Source organism: Colletotrichum aenigma (assembly GCF_013390185.1).
Source record: "Colletotrichum aenigma strain Cg56 chromosome Unknown KSG_Cg56_contig01, whole genome shotgun sequence".
NCBI lineage: Eukaryota > Fungi > Ascomycota > Sordariomycetes > Glomerellales > Glomerellaceae > Colletotrichum > Colletotrichum aenigma.
In genome coordinates, this window is record NW_023500907.1 from 2,531,317 (window position 1) to 2,548,137 (window position 16,821).

General features: G+C 55.6%; 5 protein-coding genes across 5 annotated transcripts; 3 read left to right on the forward strand and 2 right to left on the reverse strand.

Annotated features, from left to right (window-relative positions):
- Positions 1-190: 190 nt before the first annotated feature.
- Positions 191-1,260, forward strand: CGCA056_v000684 (uncharacterized protein; the record flags this gene model as incomplete). The annotated part of the gene is made up of 2 exons (XM_037315945.1): positions 191-563; positions 614-1,260. The coding sequence occupies 2 exons, from the start codon at positions 191-193 to the stop codon at positions 1,258-1,260; spliced, it is 1,020 nt and encodes a 339-aa protein (XP_037184990.1).
- A 3,261-nt stretch (positions 1,261-4,521) lies between these two features.
- On the forward strand, positions 4,522-7,080 carry tip1 (Tip elongation protein 1; the record flags this gene model as incomplete). The annotated part of the gene is made up of 2 exons (XM_037315946.1): positions 4,522-5,012; positions 5,076-7,080. 2 exons carry the CDS (start codon positions 4,522-4,524, stop codon positions 7,078-7,080), a joined length of 2,496 nt encoding a protein of 831 aa, XP_037184989.1.
- A 1,278-nt stretch (positions 7,081-8,358) lies between these two features.
- Positions 8,359-9,751, forward strand: ppk13 (Serine/threonine-protein kinase ppk13; the record flags this gene model as incomplete). Its single annotated transcript, XM_037315947.1, has 3 exons — positions 8,359-8,478; positions 8,544-9,144; positions 9,210-9,751. 3 exons carry the CDS (start codon positions 8,359-8,361, stop codon positions 9,749-9,751), a joined length of 1,263 nt encoding a protein of 420 aa, XP_037185362.1.
- Positions 9,752-10,116: 365 nt separating this feature from the next.
- Positions 10,117-13,460, reverse strand: ams1-0 (Alpha-mannosidase; the record flags this gene model as incomplete). The annotated part of the gene is made up of 3 exons (XM_037315948.1): positions 10,117-11,457; positions 11,509-13,252; positions 13,315-13,460. 3 exons carry the CDS (start codon positions 13,458-13,460, stop codon positions 10,117-10,119), a joined length of 3,231 nt encoding a protein of 1,076 aa, XP_037185827.1.
- A 2,049-nt stretch (positions 13,461-15,509) lies between these two features.
- On the reverse strand, positions 15,510-16,460 carry CGCA056_v000688 (uncharacterized protein; the record flags this gene model as incomplete). The annotated part of the gene is made up of 1 exon (XM_037315949.1): positions 15,510-16,460. One exon carries the CDS (start codon positions 16,458-16,460, stop codon positions 15,510-15,512), a length of 951 nt encoding a protein of 316 aa, XP_037185824.1.
- Between the last annotated feature and the right edge of the window lie 361 nt (positions 16,461-16,821).

The window sequence follows — 16,821 nt, forward strand, 5'->3', positions numbered from 1 at the left end:
GGCGGTGGCGCATGGCAGAAACAGCGGCGAGCTTCACCCACCCGGCTTCCATCGTCAGCTAGTAAAGCAGCCGGCTTCCACGCAACCCCAAGCAAACCTCACCCTAAATTCCGCCGACACCTCTTCTAAAAGTGCTTGCGACAAGCTACTTTACAATGTTTCAATAGCCTTGCATTCGAAGATCTTCAACATGACTTTCATGTCATTTATTCGTGATGAGCGCATCGTCCTGCTGGGGATTGGTGTCGCTACGTTCGGCATGGTCACTATGATGACCCAGATGCTGACGTACATCCGCGACGAGAATGAAGTGAAGGCATCACCTCCTAAAACGCAGTACATTACGCAGGAAACAGAAGACTCGCTTGGTCTCGAAACACTTGACAAACTTCTCTGCCATCCCAACTTCTCTATCCGGGATGTCGCAATCAAGATCCTCTGCGACCGTGCAGTAAACGACACCGACACCGTTCGATATCTGCTTTATGGCATTACCCGGCCTGACTACGATACTCGTATGCGGAGCCTTCGTGCTCTTGCGACTTTGACGGGTCAGACCAATGGTGAGAAGCTTTCGTGCGTTTGCGGAGCGGAAGAGCTGACTGACTTTTAGACTTTGCAGAGGGTCTCTCCAAACTGCACACATGGAGAGCGTACACGGCCCTCGTGCGGTCCCTTGAGCTAAGCTTGGAGGATGTGGAACACACGAAGCTCGACGACAAGTACTGGGACGAGTATTATCTGCGCGACATGGCCGAACGGTTCTGCCTCATGTTCGTCCTCGAGCTCGTTACCAAGTACGGCGCCGACATGCTGGTGAAGGCCAAGTTTGTTGAGAAATGGCTGGCGAAGCAGCCTTGGGGAGACACCGAGTCTGAGGTTCAGGCGAACTTCACCTACTACATGGAACACAAGAACAACCGTATCGTCGACATCGTTACCAGGATTGCACACACCACCGCTGGCGCGAAGGCCATTGTTGCCTGCAAGTTGGCGTCCAAAACGAATTTCAATCTCACTCCGGACGCGAACATTGGTGGCTTTACAATAGCATTGCAGTCGACATTGTCAAATGCTGAGGGTGATGACGGCCAACAGTCCGCGGAGCAATCCGTAGAGCAGGTGCCCCGTACCAGAGAGCACTCGGCGGAAGAACAACGTCTGAGGCGCCGACATCGAGAAGCGATGGTCTTCAATGATGGCACACGACCTATCCACAGAGAGGACATAATTGAGAGAGGCCACGACTCGCCCAGCTGAAAAAAGAAGCGGAAGATCTATCGAAACATGTTCTGCCCAAGGGTCTCACTCATTACCATGGATTTGCACCCTGTCACGGCGCATCGGAGAATGAATCAGGGGCTACTGAGTAGGCTGCTGATGGCATGAGAACGCGCACGCGATTCGGAGAAGAAAATTCCTGCAACTCAACACGGCCCGGTGCGGCCGATAGCAGGGAGTACCCCGAGACCGGTAGCGCGTCAAGATCTTATTGCCGACGGCCTGTTGTGGTTTTGTAGCACGTGGAAGAGGGCGCATAATTGCAACTCATTTGCAATTCATTCCCTTCCGAGGTGGGAGATCCAATGGCAAGTCGTGTACGCACACGCCAGAATGGCATGGACTGGACAACGCGTCCCGAAACGCAACAGAATTGTTGCCTACAGATTCAATAGGAGAATGTGAACCAAGCGCAGTGAGATTCCGCGCGGGCTATGTCATGATTAAGTGACAAATTATCACAGACCGATTTGCGATTATGCTTTCAGATGATATTCTTGAATGCGAGAGGTCGGAAGGCAGTTTGGCGAGATTATTTTCGTCTGATCGTGAGCTGCAAGATCCGTGCTTCACGTCGGTCCAGTCGGCGGCCAGCTTTGAGCCTTTGAATGATTTAGCGTGGTGATGCACCCGTGGCACAGGTCAGGCAGGGCAAATGCTAGCTCGGAGATTCTTAGCGGTTTCCCCCACTGTTCCTGGGATTTCGGAAGCTTTGACGCTAAACCCCAGGGACCCTCTCTCGGCCTGGAGCCACCCATGGATTCCCAGAAGGAAACGCCCAGGCCGTCAATGTCTGATTCCAGGAACGGGGTCTCACCCAAAGCAGCGGTATCCAACGACCGAGAAAGATTGAAATCAACCTGGGGCAATTGGGGTTTGGGCCTGGACGGTGGGTTTCTGTCCGCGAGAAAGTTCTTTCTCTCAGAGTTGCTGGATTAGGAAGCAAAACAAGAACAACACATCTCGCGACATAAAATGCACGCAAGCCGCAGCCGGCGGGGGGCATCTGTCACCGTTGGCAGGCCCTGTCGGACCTGATTCGCATCACGCAGCCGTGTGACGACTTGCATGGGACCCATATCTTGCCCAACGCTATCTTGACTCTTTTGGGCGGACGACGGCGCTGTCCCTGGTTCTTTCCAGCTGGATCCAAGCCCGCCTCGGACCAAAGAATGACAATAGAATTCGGGTCGCCGGAAAGCGGGAGCTGGTGCTGACCGATCAGGTAGCATCTGATGTGGCTGCCATGGTTCAGTTCGTTGACGGTGACCATCTAAATTTGGGAGGCGTTAGACAGGTGACTGGGCAAGGGAACCAAATCTAAGATTAAATGTCAGAATCGAGAGGCGAGTGGTCGATTACAATTATTGGCCTGATGCTACGCCGGTTAATCAGTTTCGACTTTGGGGTGGTAGTACTCGTACATGCTTTCTGATGAGGTATGGTTGAGACTTTGTGAGGGACATTACCTACCGACCTAAGGTACTCTCCGGTATCAGTAAGTGGACGAAGATGGCATGAGCGATGCGTGAGGCAGAGACATGTGTGAAGTGAGGTGTTCACCCCGCGACGGCCACGACAGCCACGACGGCCACGACGGACAGGCGAACACGTTGCATGCAGGCGGTCAAGTCCCCTGGGCTGGGCGGCTCCTGGCCCCGCTGTCTGCATGCAGCGGTAAAGACAGCCACGTTCGGACGATGCAGAGCTACGACAGCGTCATGGCAACCATGAGGAGATGGATGCAGCAGGAACCACTGACGGCAGCCGTGGGCTTCAAGGGGTCGACGTCTAGAAGATCTGCGACTGCATCGCAATGGAGATGATGAAGGAGCGACGCAGCTACACTGTCCAATTGCAGCCATCGACAGCGCAGAGTCAGGGCCTGTCACTGCCCAAGCCCATCATGAGCAGCCGCCACCTGTGACTGCTCTTTGCTGAATCTGGATCCACGTAAACATCGGGGAGCCGTTGCTCGTGATACAAAGACCTCGTCGTCGTCTTCTGTCTCCATCTCGGGTTTCGTCTCTGGCTCTGTCTGTCTCAATCCCCAGCAGCCAGCCAGCCAGCCAACACTCTTGTCGCTAACCTGTCGTCCACCTTCTTGGTGTGTCTTGACTGTCTCGACTTTGTCTCTCCTTACACCAATCTGTACCAGTGCAAGTCACACACAACCACGACTCACTGCCATTCAATTCTTCACCCTTCGTTGCCATCTCCCATTCCACCACGACACGCACAAACACATACTACACCACCAGTTCTTCCCAAGGGAGACGGGTACCTGCCGCTACATCTGCATCGTCTAACCATCCCACCACCGCCGCTACCACCATCACCGCCAGCAAGGATAGCGCTACACTCCTGACGAATCACCAACTCCAATCCAATCCCCCTTCCCTGACACCCACCGCCCCCCCTGCATCTTGTTGGCCATCGGATCCCTACCCCAAAGGCTGAGCCAAAAAGTGGTCAACGTCTGAGGACATTTTAGAGCGACCGTGCTTTCAAAGGGGATAGGAGGCTCAGAGCGCAACAAAAAGCCCCTCATCTCGCGAGCTTCCCTCTGTCGCATTGGACTTTTCCGTCCTCTTTTTCTTCTGTCGCCGTCGCCGTCGCCACTTGACAAACCCCCTGTCGTTGCCCGGACCATCGTCATTGTCATTGTCCTAGTCTTCCCCAGCCGGCACTGACCACGCAGCTTGGAACTGCTGCCAGAGGACCCTGACAAGGTCACCATCGCAAGACATCTCGGCCAGAGAGACAATCTTTTGCGCCCAACTACACGCTACCGCCCCAACTTGGCTAAGGCCAGATCCAGAGACAGACGTCAAGCTATCGGGACGATCACACCTCGCGGGTCTCTGGTTTTAGCCTCTTCTCCCACCCGACCAAATCGACCCGAAATTTTTCCCGCCAGCCAGGTCTTGGGTTGCTTCTTCTGCCGTCCCGTCTGCCAAAGAAGGATCTCGTCGCGACTCCCATTCGCTGTCGGCTGCCGCCACGACTAAAGCAAGCAACCCAACCTTGCATTTGCGCTACGCCGCGTCCAGTGGGGCGTCGGGAAACAACACAACACAACCTGGAACCTGGCCTGACCTGCGCGGCCTAACAAAGGCCACGTCCAGTAAAGTTGCCATTCAGCGCTCCCTCTAGTGGTCCTGTTTAGTGGCCAGGCCCCTGTCCACGAACCGTGGCACCCACTAAATATTACCTTGAATTCGCCCAAACTATTTCATCATGTCCGTCACCACAACAACAGCGACCGCCGCATACGCGCCGACCCATCGGTCTCTCGCCAACCAGCCGCGCTCTCTTCGCAAAGCGACCAGCTTCACAAGCGCTTTCCCCTCCGCCGCAACCGCTTCTTCTCCCAGCCTCAACTCGCTTTACAACGCCCATTCGCGTCTCACTCCTTCGCACAAGACTCTCCCGCGGAAATCCTCCCTTGCTGCCCTTACCCCCAACTCGCTCGCCTCCATTCCCGATGTGAGCGAGTCTTACGCCTACAACAGCGTGCTAGCCGACTCGCCCGATCGCAACATGGCGCCCACCACTCCCGGTAAGCCCGGGAATGATTTTGTCATTGGCGATGTCGTCGAAGTGCCGGGCAACATGCTCGCTACTGTTCGATTTATCGGTTCGGTTCAGGGAAAGAAAGGCACTTTCGCTGGGGTGGAGCTGCATCCAGAGTTCTCACAGCGGGGGAAGAACTCTGGTGAAGTAGAAGGGTATGCGCACTTGTTCTCATGCGGTTCCCTTTTGAGAAACAACGGCTGACTTTGATTGCCCAGTGTTTCATACTTCACGACGACTTTGCCCGGCGCTGGTATTTTCCTGCCTGTCACGAAGGCTGTAAGGCGAGACTCTCCTCCCGGCTCCTCCGCGAGCTCATTCCCACATACACCCACGGCGAGCACTTTGGGTGGCCTGAAAGTCGGCAACCAGAACTCGACAAACTTCACTCCTACTACGCCATCGCTGCCCGCATTTAGCAAATCCGTCGGCCCTGGCATTGGACGTTCTACTAGTCCTGGACTGAAGAAGCCAAGCAAACCCTCCCTGCGCCCAGAGTCGCCGTCGCGCAAACTGCAAATGACGCCTGGGCCGAGGCCTTCACTGGCAACCCCCAACAGAGTCCCTTCCAAGTACACGTCTCCCACTGGCAATAGATTTGCTCAGAGCGTGCGTGGAACGGCTGGGGATCCTAGCAAGACACCCGGCAGACTCGACAGGAAACCTAGCGTGGGACCTCGCAGTGCTTCTGCCCTGGGCCTGTTTGACGAGGAAGCCACACCCACCGCCTTGCAGCGGACCAAAACAAACGGAAGCGTAACGTCGGTCTCGTCATATAGCTCACAATTTCGGGTTCCCTCGCGCGCGGGCTCCAGAGCAGCATCGAGGGCCACCAACGATCATGAGGTGGAACGGTTGAGGACACAGCTTGAGGATCGTGAGAGACAGTTGAGAGACCAAGCAGCCACGTTAGCAGAGATGGAAAGCAGTCTTACTGAGCTGCAGACACTAATGGAGAACTCCGACATGACAGCCATGAAACGAAATAGTCTCGATGATAAGGACTCTGCGCAACTTCGAATGCTGGTTAGAGAAAAGAACGACAAGATCGCCATGCTTACGGCCGAATTCGATGCGCACCGAGCCGACTTCCGCAGCACCATCGATACCCTGGAGATGGCTAGTACTGAAACTGAGCGAGTGTATGAAAAGCGCATCGACGAACTCATGGGAGAGATTCGAGAGCTCGAGTCTCGCACTGATGATGTTGATGTGGTTGCACGGCAATTGAAGCAGCTTGAGGAGTTGGTACAAGAATTGGAGGAGGGCCTCGAAGATGCACGACGTGGCGAAGCCGAAGCCAGAGGCGAGGTCGAATTCCTTCGCGGTGAAGTCGAGCGAACGCGTACCGAGCTGCGCCGCGAACGCGAGAAAGCCTCAGCTACGATGAATGGCTCCGGAGGCCCATCAAACGGCGATCGGGCTTCTGTATCCAAGGAACTCGAGCAAAAGGAGGACGAGATTCGAGGGCTGAAGGCTATCATCCACTCCCTCAGTCGAGATTCTGTCCCCGATGCCGAGAAACCGGAAGACCCCTCGATCCGCGCGAATGCTATGGCGCGCGAGAAGTTGGAGAGAGAGCTCGCGGAGCTTCGTGCTGTTGTCAAGGACAAGAACCACCGCGAGGAGGAACTTGAGCGGGAGGTGGAGATGCTGCGTAGGGGTAGCGCCACAACTCAACGATCTGGTTCCATGACAAACGGTGGCGCCCAGCGCTCGTCACTCCGCGACTCACGTGACACCGTGGTGTTGACGCGGAACAACGAGCCTCGATCCCCCGAGGCGACGCACAAGCGTGGCCGCACCTTGGACACCATGCCTGAGAGCGATACCTACTCATCAGTTACTGAGAATAGCACTCTCTGGTGCGAGATCTGCGAGACTGGCGGTCACGACATTCTCACCTGCACCAACATGTTCGGCACAGACGGCGGCAAGACCAATGGTGACGGGAGGTCCATCAAGGACGTGACAAGAGAAGCGTTGAAGCCCATGGACGATGAGCACAAGCCCCCTCCTCTGTCGCCGAGACCCAAGGCTTCATCTTCTCCTCCGGCTACCCTGCCTGCTGCTCCCCCCCTCGTCAAGATCCTGCCCAACCCCATGGATAATGGACCTGTTGCTGGCAAGGATAGCGGCGTGGTAGACAACTCCAAGTGGTGCGCCCTTTGCGAGAGAGACGGACACGACAGTGTCGATTGTCCGTTTGAAGACGCGTTCTAGGGGTACTGACTTCTACTCTTGGAAGCGAAGGACGCCCGCCACTTTTTTATGATCCAGGTCTTGGTCTCATTGTTATATCGTCTTGAATCGCTTGGAGAAGTCAGCCTGTACGATGGGCGGGAGTTGTGTAGGATTTTGGGTGGCAAAGCGGTGGTAGTTTTCTGTTCGTCATAGCATTTGTAGCGATGATACCACAGTTCACAGGAACGTTTTGAGGAGTGGAGGAGACGACACAATGGCCGTGGGCTTTTGGTACTGAAGCCACAAGGCTTCTACAACATCTTAATAGTAGACCTTAAAGATAAGAAGATCCTACTACAGATTACAGGCAACATATCGATGGCTCTGTCGCAAGTGAAGAATTGTTCTCGAAATCTGAGGCCGGCTACCAGCACTTGCTGAAGGGACGGGCTGCATTCGGACGGCAGGGGTCTTCCCGTCGGTAGCGGCCGGGGCTGCTGAGCGTTCAATGCCGTCTCCCGAGTTGGGTCTGTAGGGTGTTCCCCACCAGCCAGAAGGAGGTCCCCGTGGCGTTTCACGGTCTCTGCGCACGAATCCTTAGCTCAGCCGGGCATGGCGCAGCCAGTACCACTGACTGGATGAGAAGGGCGGCAACCTTCAGCAGCAGCAGGAGCAATTGATCTGATGTTTCCCGTTCAGTCGTCTCCCACGTCTCAAAGTTTGCAGTATTTTCACATCCTCAGGTCGCGCGTCTATCCTCACATCCTCCATCGATTCTCGTCACCCTCTGCAACCTGCCTTTGCTATTTGCGTCACCTTTCGCGCGGTTCCGGCGGATACACTAGAGCACAGTCCCGCGTTCCCCGAAAGCGACTTACAGAGCGGCACTGGGACCTGACGTACTACCGTACCCATCCTTGGCCTCTTTTTTTTTTTTAACGGACCTGCGTCAGCTCCTTGCCCACTCACGGTTGCCGGGGTTGTGAGAGCTAATAGCTGTCCACTGCTCTGCTGTTCCTGATTCTTCACGGAGCCCAGTGACGCGCGCGCGGAAAGGTCGACGTACCCTCAATTCGCATCGAGGCTGTGCAGCTTTTCCTTTCCTTTTTACTTCTTCCTTCTTGCTTTCGTCCGTTGTGATCGCCTCACCGTTTCTAAACTGTTTACCGCCAACGAGGAGCTGTGTGATTGGACTCCCAATTGTTTGAAACCCCGATTCCGCCGAGAGAGAGCAAACCCTCCCCCGGACGAACCTCGAAACCGCAACAGCATCATACAAATCGCATCGTCGAATTGCCGATTTGAAAGTAGCCCACCATGGCGCAAATGCTCCTTGATATCGTCTACTCCTTCGGGAACTGCCTAAACTGCTTCCCCGGCTCCCCGACCCTCAAGATCAACAGCCGCAACTTCAAGATTCTCCGTCTCCTCGGCGAGGTAAGCCCACCTCCGCATCTCCAGTGACTGGCCCAGCAGCTAATGAACCCCTCCCCTTCGCACAGGGCGGCTTCTCCTACGTCTACCTCGTCCAAGACACATCGACCAATGAAGAATTCGCCCTCAAGAAGATCCGATGCCCCTTCGGCGCCGAGTCCGTCGCCCAGGCGATGAAAGAGGTCGAGGCCTACCGCCTCTTCGCCCGCGTCCCGGGCATCATCCACGCCGCGGACCATGCCATCGCCACCGAGCGCGGCGGCGAGCCCGGCTCCAAGACCGTCTACGTCCTGCTGCCCTACTACCGCCGCGGCAACCTCCAGGACCTCATCAACGCCAACCTCGTCAACCACACCGCGTTCCCCGAGCGCCGCCTCATGCTGCTGTTCCTCGGCGTCTGCAAGGCTCTCCGCGCGATGCACAAGTACAGCGGCGGCCCGCCGGTGGCCATGGAGCGCATGGAGATGGGCAACGGCGACGAGGAGGACTCGACGGAGAACAACAGCAAGAGGAAGAAGGGCAAGAACAAGGGCGGGAACAGGGTCACGAGCGCCGCGGCAGGAGGCGCCGACGACGAGGACGAGGAGGACCAGCAGAGGCCCTTGATGGAGGGGGAGACGCCTGGGTCGGGCGATGTGAAGTCGTATTCGCATCGCGACATCAAGCCCGGTAAGCTTCCATCCATCCACTCGGCAGACAGCCAGTACAGGGAACTAACAGCTATGGCAAAACAGGAAACATCATGATTGACGACTCGGGCTCCAACCCAATCCTGATGGACCTCGGCTCCATCGCCCCGTCCCCGATCGCAATCACCTCGCACTCCCTCGCCATCGCGACGCAGGACATCGCCGCCGAGCACAGCACCATGCCCTACCGCGCCCCGGAGCTCTTCGACGTCCGCACAGGCACCGTGATCGACACAAAGGTGGACATCTGGTCGATGGGCTGCACATTGTACGCATGCCTCGTCGGCAAGTCCCCCTTCGAGGCCCGCTCCGACGAGACGGGCGGTTCGCTGAGTCTCTGCGTTCTCGGCGGCGACTGGCGGTTCCCAGACGAGGGCGTTAGGCGCACCGGCACGGGCATGAAGGGCAAGGCCGTTGATTCGGGCAACGGTGGCGCATCAGCCAGCGAGCCCAAGATCAGTGAGCCCATCCGCGACGTTGTGAGGAAATGTCTCAAGGTCGAGCCGGCTGAGAGGCCAGACATTGACGAGCTTATTGACTTGGTGAAAACCGTCATTGAGGAGCTGCCTCAGGAAGGTTCGCTGTGAATGGAAAAGTTTGGGTTGGAACCGTGTATTGTATTATGATCTGTTCACATTTATTCCCGGGGAATTTGCAAGGCTTTTTGAAAGTCACCGCGGCGTTCTGGGGCGGGCGCTTGTAGGATCAATGAACTAGAAAGTCATTCTGATTTCAAGTGTTGTTTTACATAGGTATTGACGCGTCCTCAGACTCAAGTCAGGAGCATGTTCATCTCCTGTCATCCATCCATCACTCATTAGGTGCCGAATCGCACCGCCAAGGTCATCTTTACGCTTTCTCAAAAGTCATCAAATGGCGTCGCAATTTCGTCGACTTCGGCAATGTCCGAGTCGCATTCATGATCGAGACCGCAGTCGCTGAGGCATTCATCCTACAGTTCCAGACGGTACGATGCAATCTCGAACGGTCGCAGGGTGATGTTGAACTTTCCATCGTCGATCTTGATCTCCTCGAGGTCATCCTCAAGCAAGTTGCACTTGTAGACGCGCTTGACGTCCCAAGTCGTCTCAATGGTACCCTTGCTTTGTCCACCAAGACTGTCATATACGCGCAGGATGACATTGCGGCCCTTGCGCTTGGGGAGGTCACCGCGAGTGACGTCCTCGTCATCCTCGCCACGCTTGACAGTGTCAAGGACCAAAGAGCCGTCTCCAGTGAGGGTGACTGGGCTCTTCGTCAGGGTCGACTGCGCAGCATCCGGCGCCGAGAGCAACCTCAGAGGGTTGTTAAAAGCGTAAGCCGCGCGAACAGTCGACGAACTGAGATGACCCTCGTGAGGGAAGATGGCCCAGCGAATTTGGTGTGTGCCCATATCAGCATTGCCGTCAGGGGCCTTTGGTGATCGCAGAAGCGAGAGACGCATCAAGTTGCCGACGGTGGCGAAACCGTACTTGCTGTCGTTGAGGATGGAGACACCGTAGTTGTGCTCGGACAAGTCAGCGAACCGATGGCAACAGACCTCGAACTTGGCCATGTCCCAGCTTGTGTTGTAGTGAGTAGGGCGTCTGACGACGCCATATGCTGACTCATAGGATGCCTCGGTGTTCCTGACGTCGACGGGAAATTCGACCTTCAGGAACTTCATTGCCTCGTGCCAATCGACTTCAGCGTGGCACTCAACCCATGATTGCACTCCCTTAAGAGCAGCTGAGAGGGTAATCGTAGATTTCAAGGAGCTTTGCTCGCTGATCTTGATCTCCGTCGTCAGGCTGACACGGTGTGACTTTTGCTCGGAAATGGAGGTCTTCCCGCAGGTGAGCTCCTTCCTGGTGTCAAGATGGTAGACTTCGACATCCCAGGCTTGCCAGTAAAGGGGCTTGTCGTCAAAGACGACGTACTGGTTTGCCTTGCCTCCCTTTTCAATGACTTCGCGATCAGCGACGCGGTCATACAAAGAGGTGATGTAACCATCTTCGACCTTGACACGGAGCTGGTCATTCTGCAGCACGAAGACACCATCGCTGACCTCCTCGATTGTGACAGCTGGCTTCTCCTCATCGACCTTGAAGGGGCGAATGGCAAGCAATTGCCCGTCTCCGCAAGCCACACCAGCCTCGTTCTCAGCAATCTCGACAACCTCTCTTCGGTGCCAAGGGAGTGTATTCAAGGCTACGGTCTCCCTGATGCGACCAGTGGTGGTGGTAGAGACGCCGAGGACGTTGTGGAGATCCTTGAGGATCTTCTCGCCCGTCTTGAAGACTTTGTCGTAAAGCTACCAAGGTTAGCGGATCCGACGGTGAATCAATCGAAAGGCAGTGCTCACCTCATCAGAGTCATCATAACACATTTCAATGGAACTGCCAGGGAGACAGTCATGGAACTGGCAGAGGAGGACAGCCTCCCACATGTCGTCAATGTCCTTCTTGGGATATTTGTAGTCCTTTCCATTGTCGCTCAGAGTGGCAATAGTTGCAAGCCACTCAATGTCCCTGAGTAGGCTTTCAGACTTGCGGTTGTTGTACTTGTTGTTAGCTTGAGTAGTGTAGGTACCACGGTGAAGCTCAAAGTAGAGTTCGCCGTACCAAGTCACGAACGTCTTGGCCTTGGGCTCCAACTTGTCAAAGAAGTCATCGACGGTCTTTCCCATGTGCACTCTAGGCAGCATACCAACCTGATCGGACATACCGCGGCATCGGCGAAGCTTCTCAAGGTGCTGCCAGGTAGGGCCGCCGCCACCGTCACCCTTACCAAAGACAAGCAGTGAGGTGTGGTCTTGGTCCATGGACTTGTGCTGACTGACACTTCGCTTTACGTCGCCGAAGTGGGCCTCGGCAGTGTAGGTCTCGGAAGGCGGCATGTGGCAGATGACCTGGCTACCGTCAAGAGCAACCCAGTTGAAAGTGGTGTGCGGGAAATTGTTGATGTTGTTCCAGCTCAGTTTCTGGGTGAGGAAGCGGCTCATTCCAGCTAAGCGGCAAAGCTGGGGAAGCTGGGCAGAGTACCCAAAGGTATCAGGGAGCCAAAAGGTCTGGCAGCGCTCGCCAAAGTTGCTTTCAAAGAAGCGCTGGCCGTAGAGAAACTGCCTTACCAAAGACTCTCCGCTGGGCATATTGGTATCGTGCTCAACCCAGCTGCCACCAATCGGGTGGAATCTGCCCTCCTTGACCTTCGTCTTGACGCGATCGAACGCGTAGGGGTATAGCTCCTTGAGCCACTTGTATTGTTGAGCCTGCGAACACGCAAAGTGTAATTCGGGATAGCGGTCCATCAAATCGCATTGATTGGACCAAGATCGCACAACCTTGCGTTTCGTCTCGGCCCATGGCCACAGCCAGCAGCTGTCAATGTGGCAGTGGCCAATGCCGTAAACCTGGTGGTCCTTGCCGGTGCTGTAGACTTTGTGAGAGTCGACATCTGGACCAAGGTACTCTTGTGCGATCTTTCGGCATTTTAGAATGGAGTCTTTGTTGCCAAGCTCAAAGGCGTCAATGATATCAGTGGCGACCTTGAGGGCCTTGTGCTGCTCCCATGACTCCTTGGGGAATTCGCGAGCAGCATCCCCAATGATCCAAATGTCGATCCAGAGGGCTCTCGCCTGGGGGTTGACGGCGACAATGTCGGCCTTACCGAGCTGGAAGTACTTGTTAGGATCCGGGGGTTGGATAGAATCTCCGCCGGGAGCGTTGCCGAACATGCCATTGCAGGCCATTTCGATGTAAATGGTGTGCTCCTTGCCGTCTTTAAACTCCTTGGGCAGAATCCATTCCGTACGTTCGCCGCCTCCGGTGAGGCCCTGGAGTGGCTTGCCGTCTTCAGTCCAGACCAAGCCCTCATTGTTGGCGTCCCAGTGCAATTCAAGTAGCTCCTTGTCACGCAGCTCTTCTGGTACGGTCAGAATGACCTTGAACCAGTGGGTGGACCAAGACGGTCCAAACCAAGCGCCAACCTCGGTCTTTTTGAATTCGTGAGATACGGCGTCTTCGAATGTCGGCCGGGTGGTATCAGGAGCGTCCCAGACGGACAGCTTGACATGAGGCTCGCCTGACGCGGTGCCCTCCGTCATCATCCTGGTCTACAGTTAGCTGAATGTTCCCCAGATGGGGTATGGGGCGCGGTGGGGTTCACGTACGCCAGCAGGTTATATTTCTCCCATTGTCCGCTGGAGTAAAACTGGTTAATTCTCTCCTTGTAGATGTTGGAGATCCATTGTCCGACGGGCCGCTGGGCCAGAGCTGGGTAGTCGCTCTTGCTCTTGAGTACTCTGCCGCCACCCATAGTGGGCTGTCCTGAAGTGTTTTCGAGGGCGTGCTTGCCGGTCTGTTTCAATCGATTGAGGGAGCTGGGTGGAGCTGAGCGATTGTTCAGGCGACGATTACGCTGGAGCTCCGTGAGATGGTGATGGGTCGGCCTTGGGGTGGGTGATGGAGATGATGCGCCCTTGTCGATAGCTTGTGAAGCTCTTAGGGCGTCGTTCATATACTGATTGAGGGTCTTTGATTGTTTTTGATCACTGCGAGAAGGATGTCTGGTTAGCTTTCCCTGAAATCGAACGAAAGCAAGACGGACTCGAAGCTCCCGGGGGGAGCTAAGGCAGAGCACGGGAACACCCTGGCGCAGCTGGGCGACCACTGAAACACAGCCAGTGGGAGCGTGCGGGGACAGGCCGGTGCAGCCAAAGTGCGGGGAGGTTGGGTGTAGGTGGGCGTCTGATGGAGGGTGACGCAGCCGTCATGCGATCCCCCTTGATAGCCGGCGCATCACCGAGCTCCTCGGCGGATAAGGTCGTTTGGCACCGGGAATGTGTGTCTTACCTCATCTCGTCGACTTGGTGATCCAACGCCCAGGGTCTAAGACAGGAAGGTGATGGACGCGGAGAAGGACTGGATAGAACAGATGACTAGCGATTTGGCAGAATAGGCTGGTAAGGATACGAAAAGAGAATGAGGACAGACAAGCCACGCCGCAGAGGTACTCCAAGCACTGCGATCACGATGCACAAGGTTGACGATGCAGGACGCGATGTGGCAGAGGACCGTTGAAGGAGTGGTGATGGAATTCGTGACGGAATTAAAACCATCAGTGACTCGAGAAGAGAGCGCTTACCATGTTGACTAGAAACCTTCGATGCTGACCAGCTGCATCGGGGTCGAAAGGCAGCTGGTATCCAGAGTTTCGGAAGCATGCATGCCTCGCCGCCTTCCTGCTGGTCAGCTCTATGATGCTTCGGAAGGCGGGATGCTGGGATATTGCCAGAGCGAGAAGACGGCACGACAAATGATGAGGGAAACTGTGCAAGGCTCTTGCTCCCACCTGTTGCCCATTCTTGCTGCTATTCTCGACGATCCTTCTTGCTGCCATTCTCTATTGTCGCTATTGCCGTAGCTCTTGCCATGGCGCCGGCTGGTAATCATATCGCCGACCAGGACGGCAGGGCAAACACAGTTGCAGGGTGGTGCTGCGGTCGTGGCAGGTGACGAAACCAGAATGCACAGCCAGTGCAACGTCCTGCCACAAACACATCAACCAGAGGGAGACAGTAGTATTCAAGGTCATCTGTATGCGAGTAGAGTTGCACAACAGTTGCACAGCAGTTCCACAAGACTCAGTATACATGAGGTGCAACCTTGGGAGACATCGTCCTGTGCGCGTGTTTTAGCGATGCATTCGCCTGTATGTATGGGCTGTTAGCCGGGGTGGATATCTGGGGAAATCAAGTCATCGTGCAGCATCGTATCCCCATCAAGCGAAATGCGGCACGATCGCGATTCGGAATGCCCTCGTGGCCCATCTGCCCCAGATGACCAGCCGAAGGACGATTTGTTTTCCGGAATCCACGGTTGACCGAGAAATTGATCGGAAACCCCATGGTCCGGGGCGACGACGGGAGCTCGGGGGATGGGGACGGCTCCAAGCGAAAACAGAAGGCAACGTGGAAGTGGTTCGAGGTCCATCTTGGTGCATTTCGCGGCGCCAAAAAGCTTCCAGAATATCAGCAGATGTCAACCAATTAAGGTTTACTGACCCATCTCGCTTAAGTGGTCACGGCTCACAATAGGACGATGCTCGCCCGATCTAAAGTGTGCGCTCGGAATAAGATGAACTGGTCTTTGAACGGGTCTTGAGATGTGTGGAAAATATTCGTCTTGTTTCCTATCGACGGGATGCGGGATATTTATACTACGTAGTAGCCAGAAAGTGAGGTATGCAGATCGCCCAGGGTAACAACCAATCATCACATCATTGTCCATGTCCGTTACACCGTAGAGAATCCGGGGGAAAAAATGAGTAAAGATGCGCCTCCAACACCGTCCGTGCCGTTCCAAATCAAGATGACAGACCCGAGTCCTTGGCCCGGCTTCCAGTGCCGGTGCCGGTGCCTTTGTGGACAACTTCCGAGCCGTCTTCCTCATCCTCATCTTCATACAGGTCAAGGTCGTCCTCCTCATCGTCGTAGTCTTCCACCTCGCCCTCCTCGAGCTCGTCATCCAAGGGCTGGTCAAAGTCATCGTCGGCCTCGCTCCCACTCTCGCTCTCGCTTTCCTCAAAGCCGAGCACGCCGAGAATGGGCACCTCGATTCTACGGTACTGGCTCCTGATCATTCCGTCGGCCATCTCGAACAGCTTGGAGTCCTTGTCTGGTGCGGGCTCCTTGTCCATGGAGAAGTGAGCCTCCTCTTGGTCAGCAAGGTCGTCTAGTGCCGGGATGTGCGGCGACGGAAGACCCTCGGGGATATTCATGACCCAGCGCCGGACACCTTCGCCCTTGGCCACTCGGGAGCGGGTGCTCTGTGCTCTTAACCCCGACCGGAAATGGCGCTTTTGCCTCCGGCGTCTCCGCTGAATCCGGTCGCGAATGTACCACGCCACGACCAACATGGCAGCCTGCATCATTTCCTGGCACTTTTGCCTGTGCATGTTTGCCCAAGCCTGACATCTTTGCTGCTGTGCATTGGAAATGGCCTGGCACCGTTGCTGGTAGTAGGCGGCAATGCGTGATACCATGGCGACGTATCTCGGGTCCATCGGTGGCTGACTGGGGTCCGGGCTTGGTGTCGGGATAGAGGTCGGCTTCGCCTGAGCTGTAGGCTGGGAGCTTGACGGCGATGGCGACTCCCTCTTCATCGGGACATTATGGTCGTCGAGGTTGGCCTCGGCAGCCTTGCGTTTCAGTTGAGCAGACAGCGGAAGGGCGGGTTTTCGGAAGGAGAGATGTTCGGGGGGAGGCGTCACGGGGGCTAAAGGGTTGAAGTTGATGGTAGGTAGATGCGCAGCCATAAAGGGTGGTTTTTCCAAGCAGCTTTGCTGTCGTGATATGTGTTGTTGGGCGGCGGTCTCGTTGAGACGGCTAATGTCTGATATCGTGGATATCGATGGGCGAGCGGCGGGTCGCTCTTGTTTCGGTTGTTTTTTGCTGGTTGGCAATAGACGCACTGGAGAAGAAGGCGAGTGAGTAGTAAGAAGTATTGTATTTGCGCAACTCTCGAAAGTCGTAGGAGAGGCGGTAGTAATAGTAAGACGAGAGGAAGAGACGGATGGTCGGGGGGTGTGGTGGTGTAAGAGTAGTTGTACTGGTGGCAGCAGATGAGACGGATTTTGGTGTGATGGGTGTGTAAGTGGACGGGGATCCGCTGAAGAG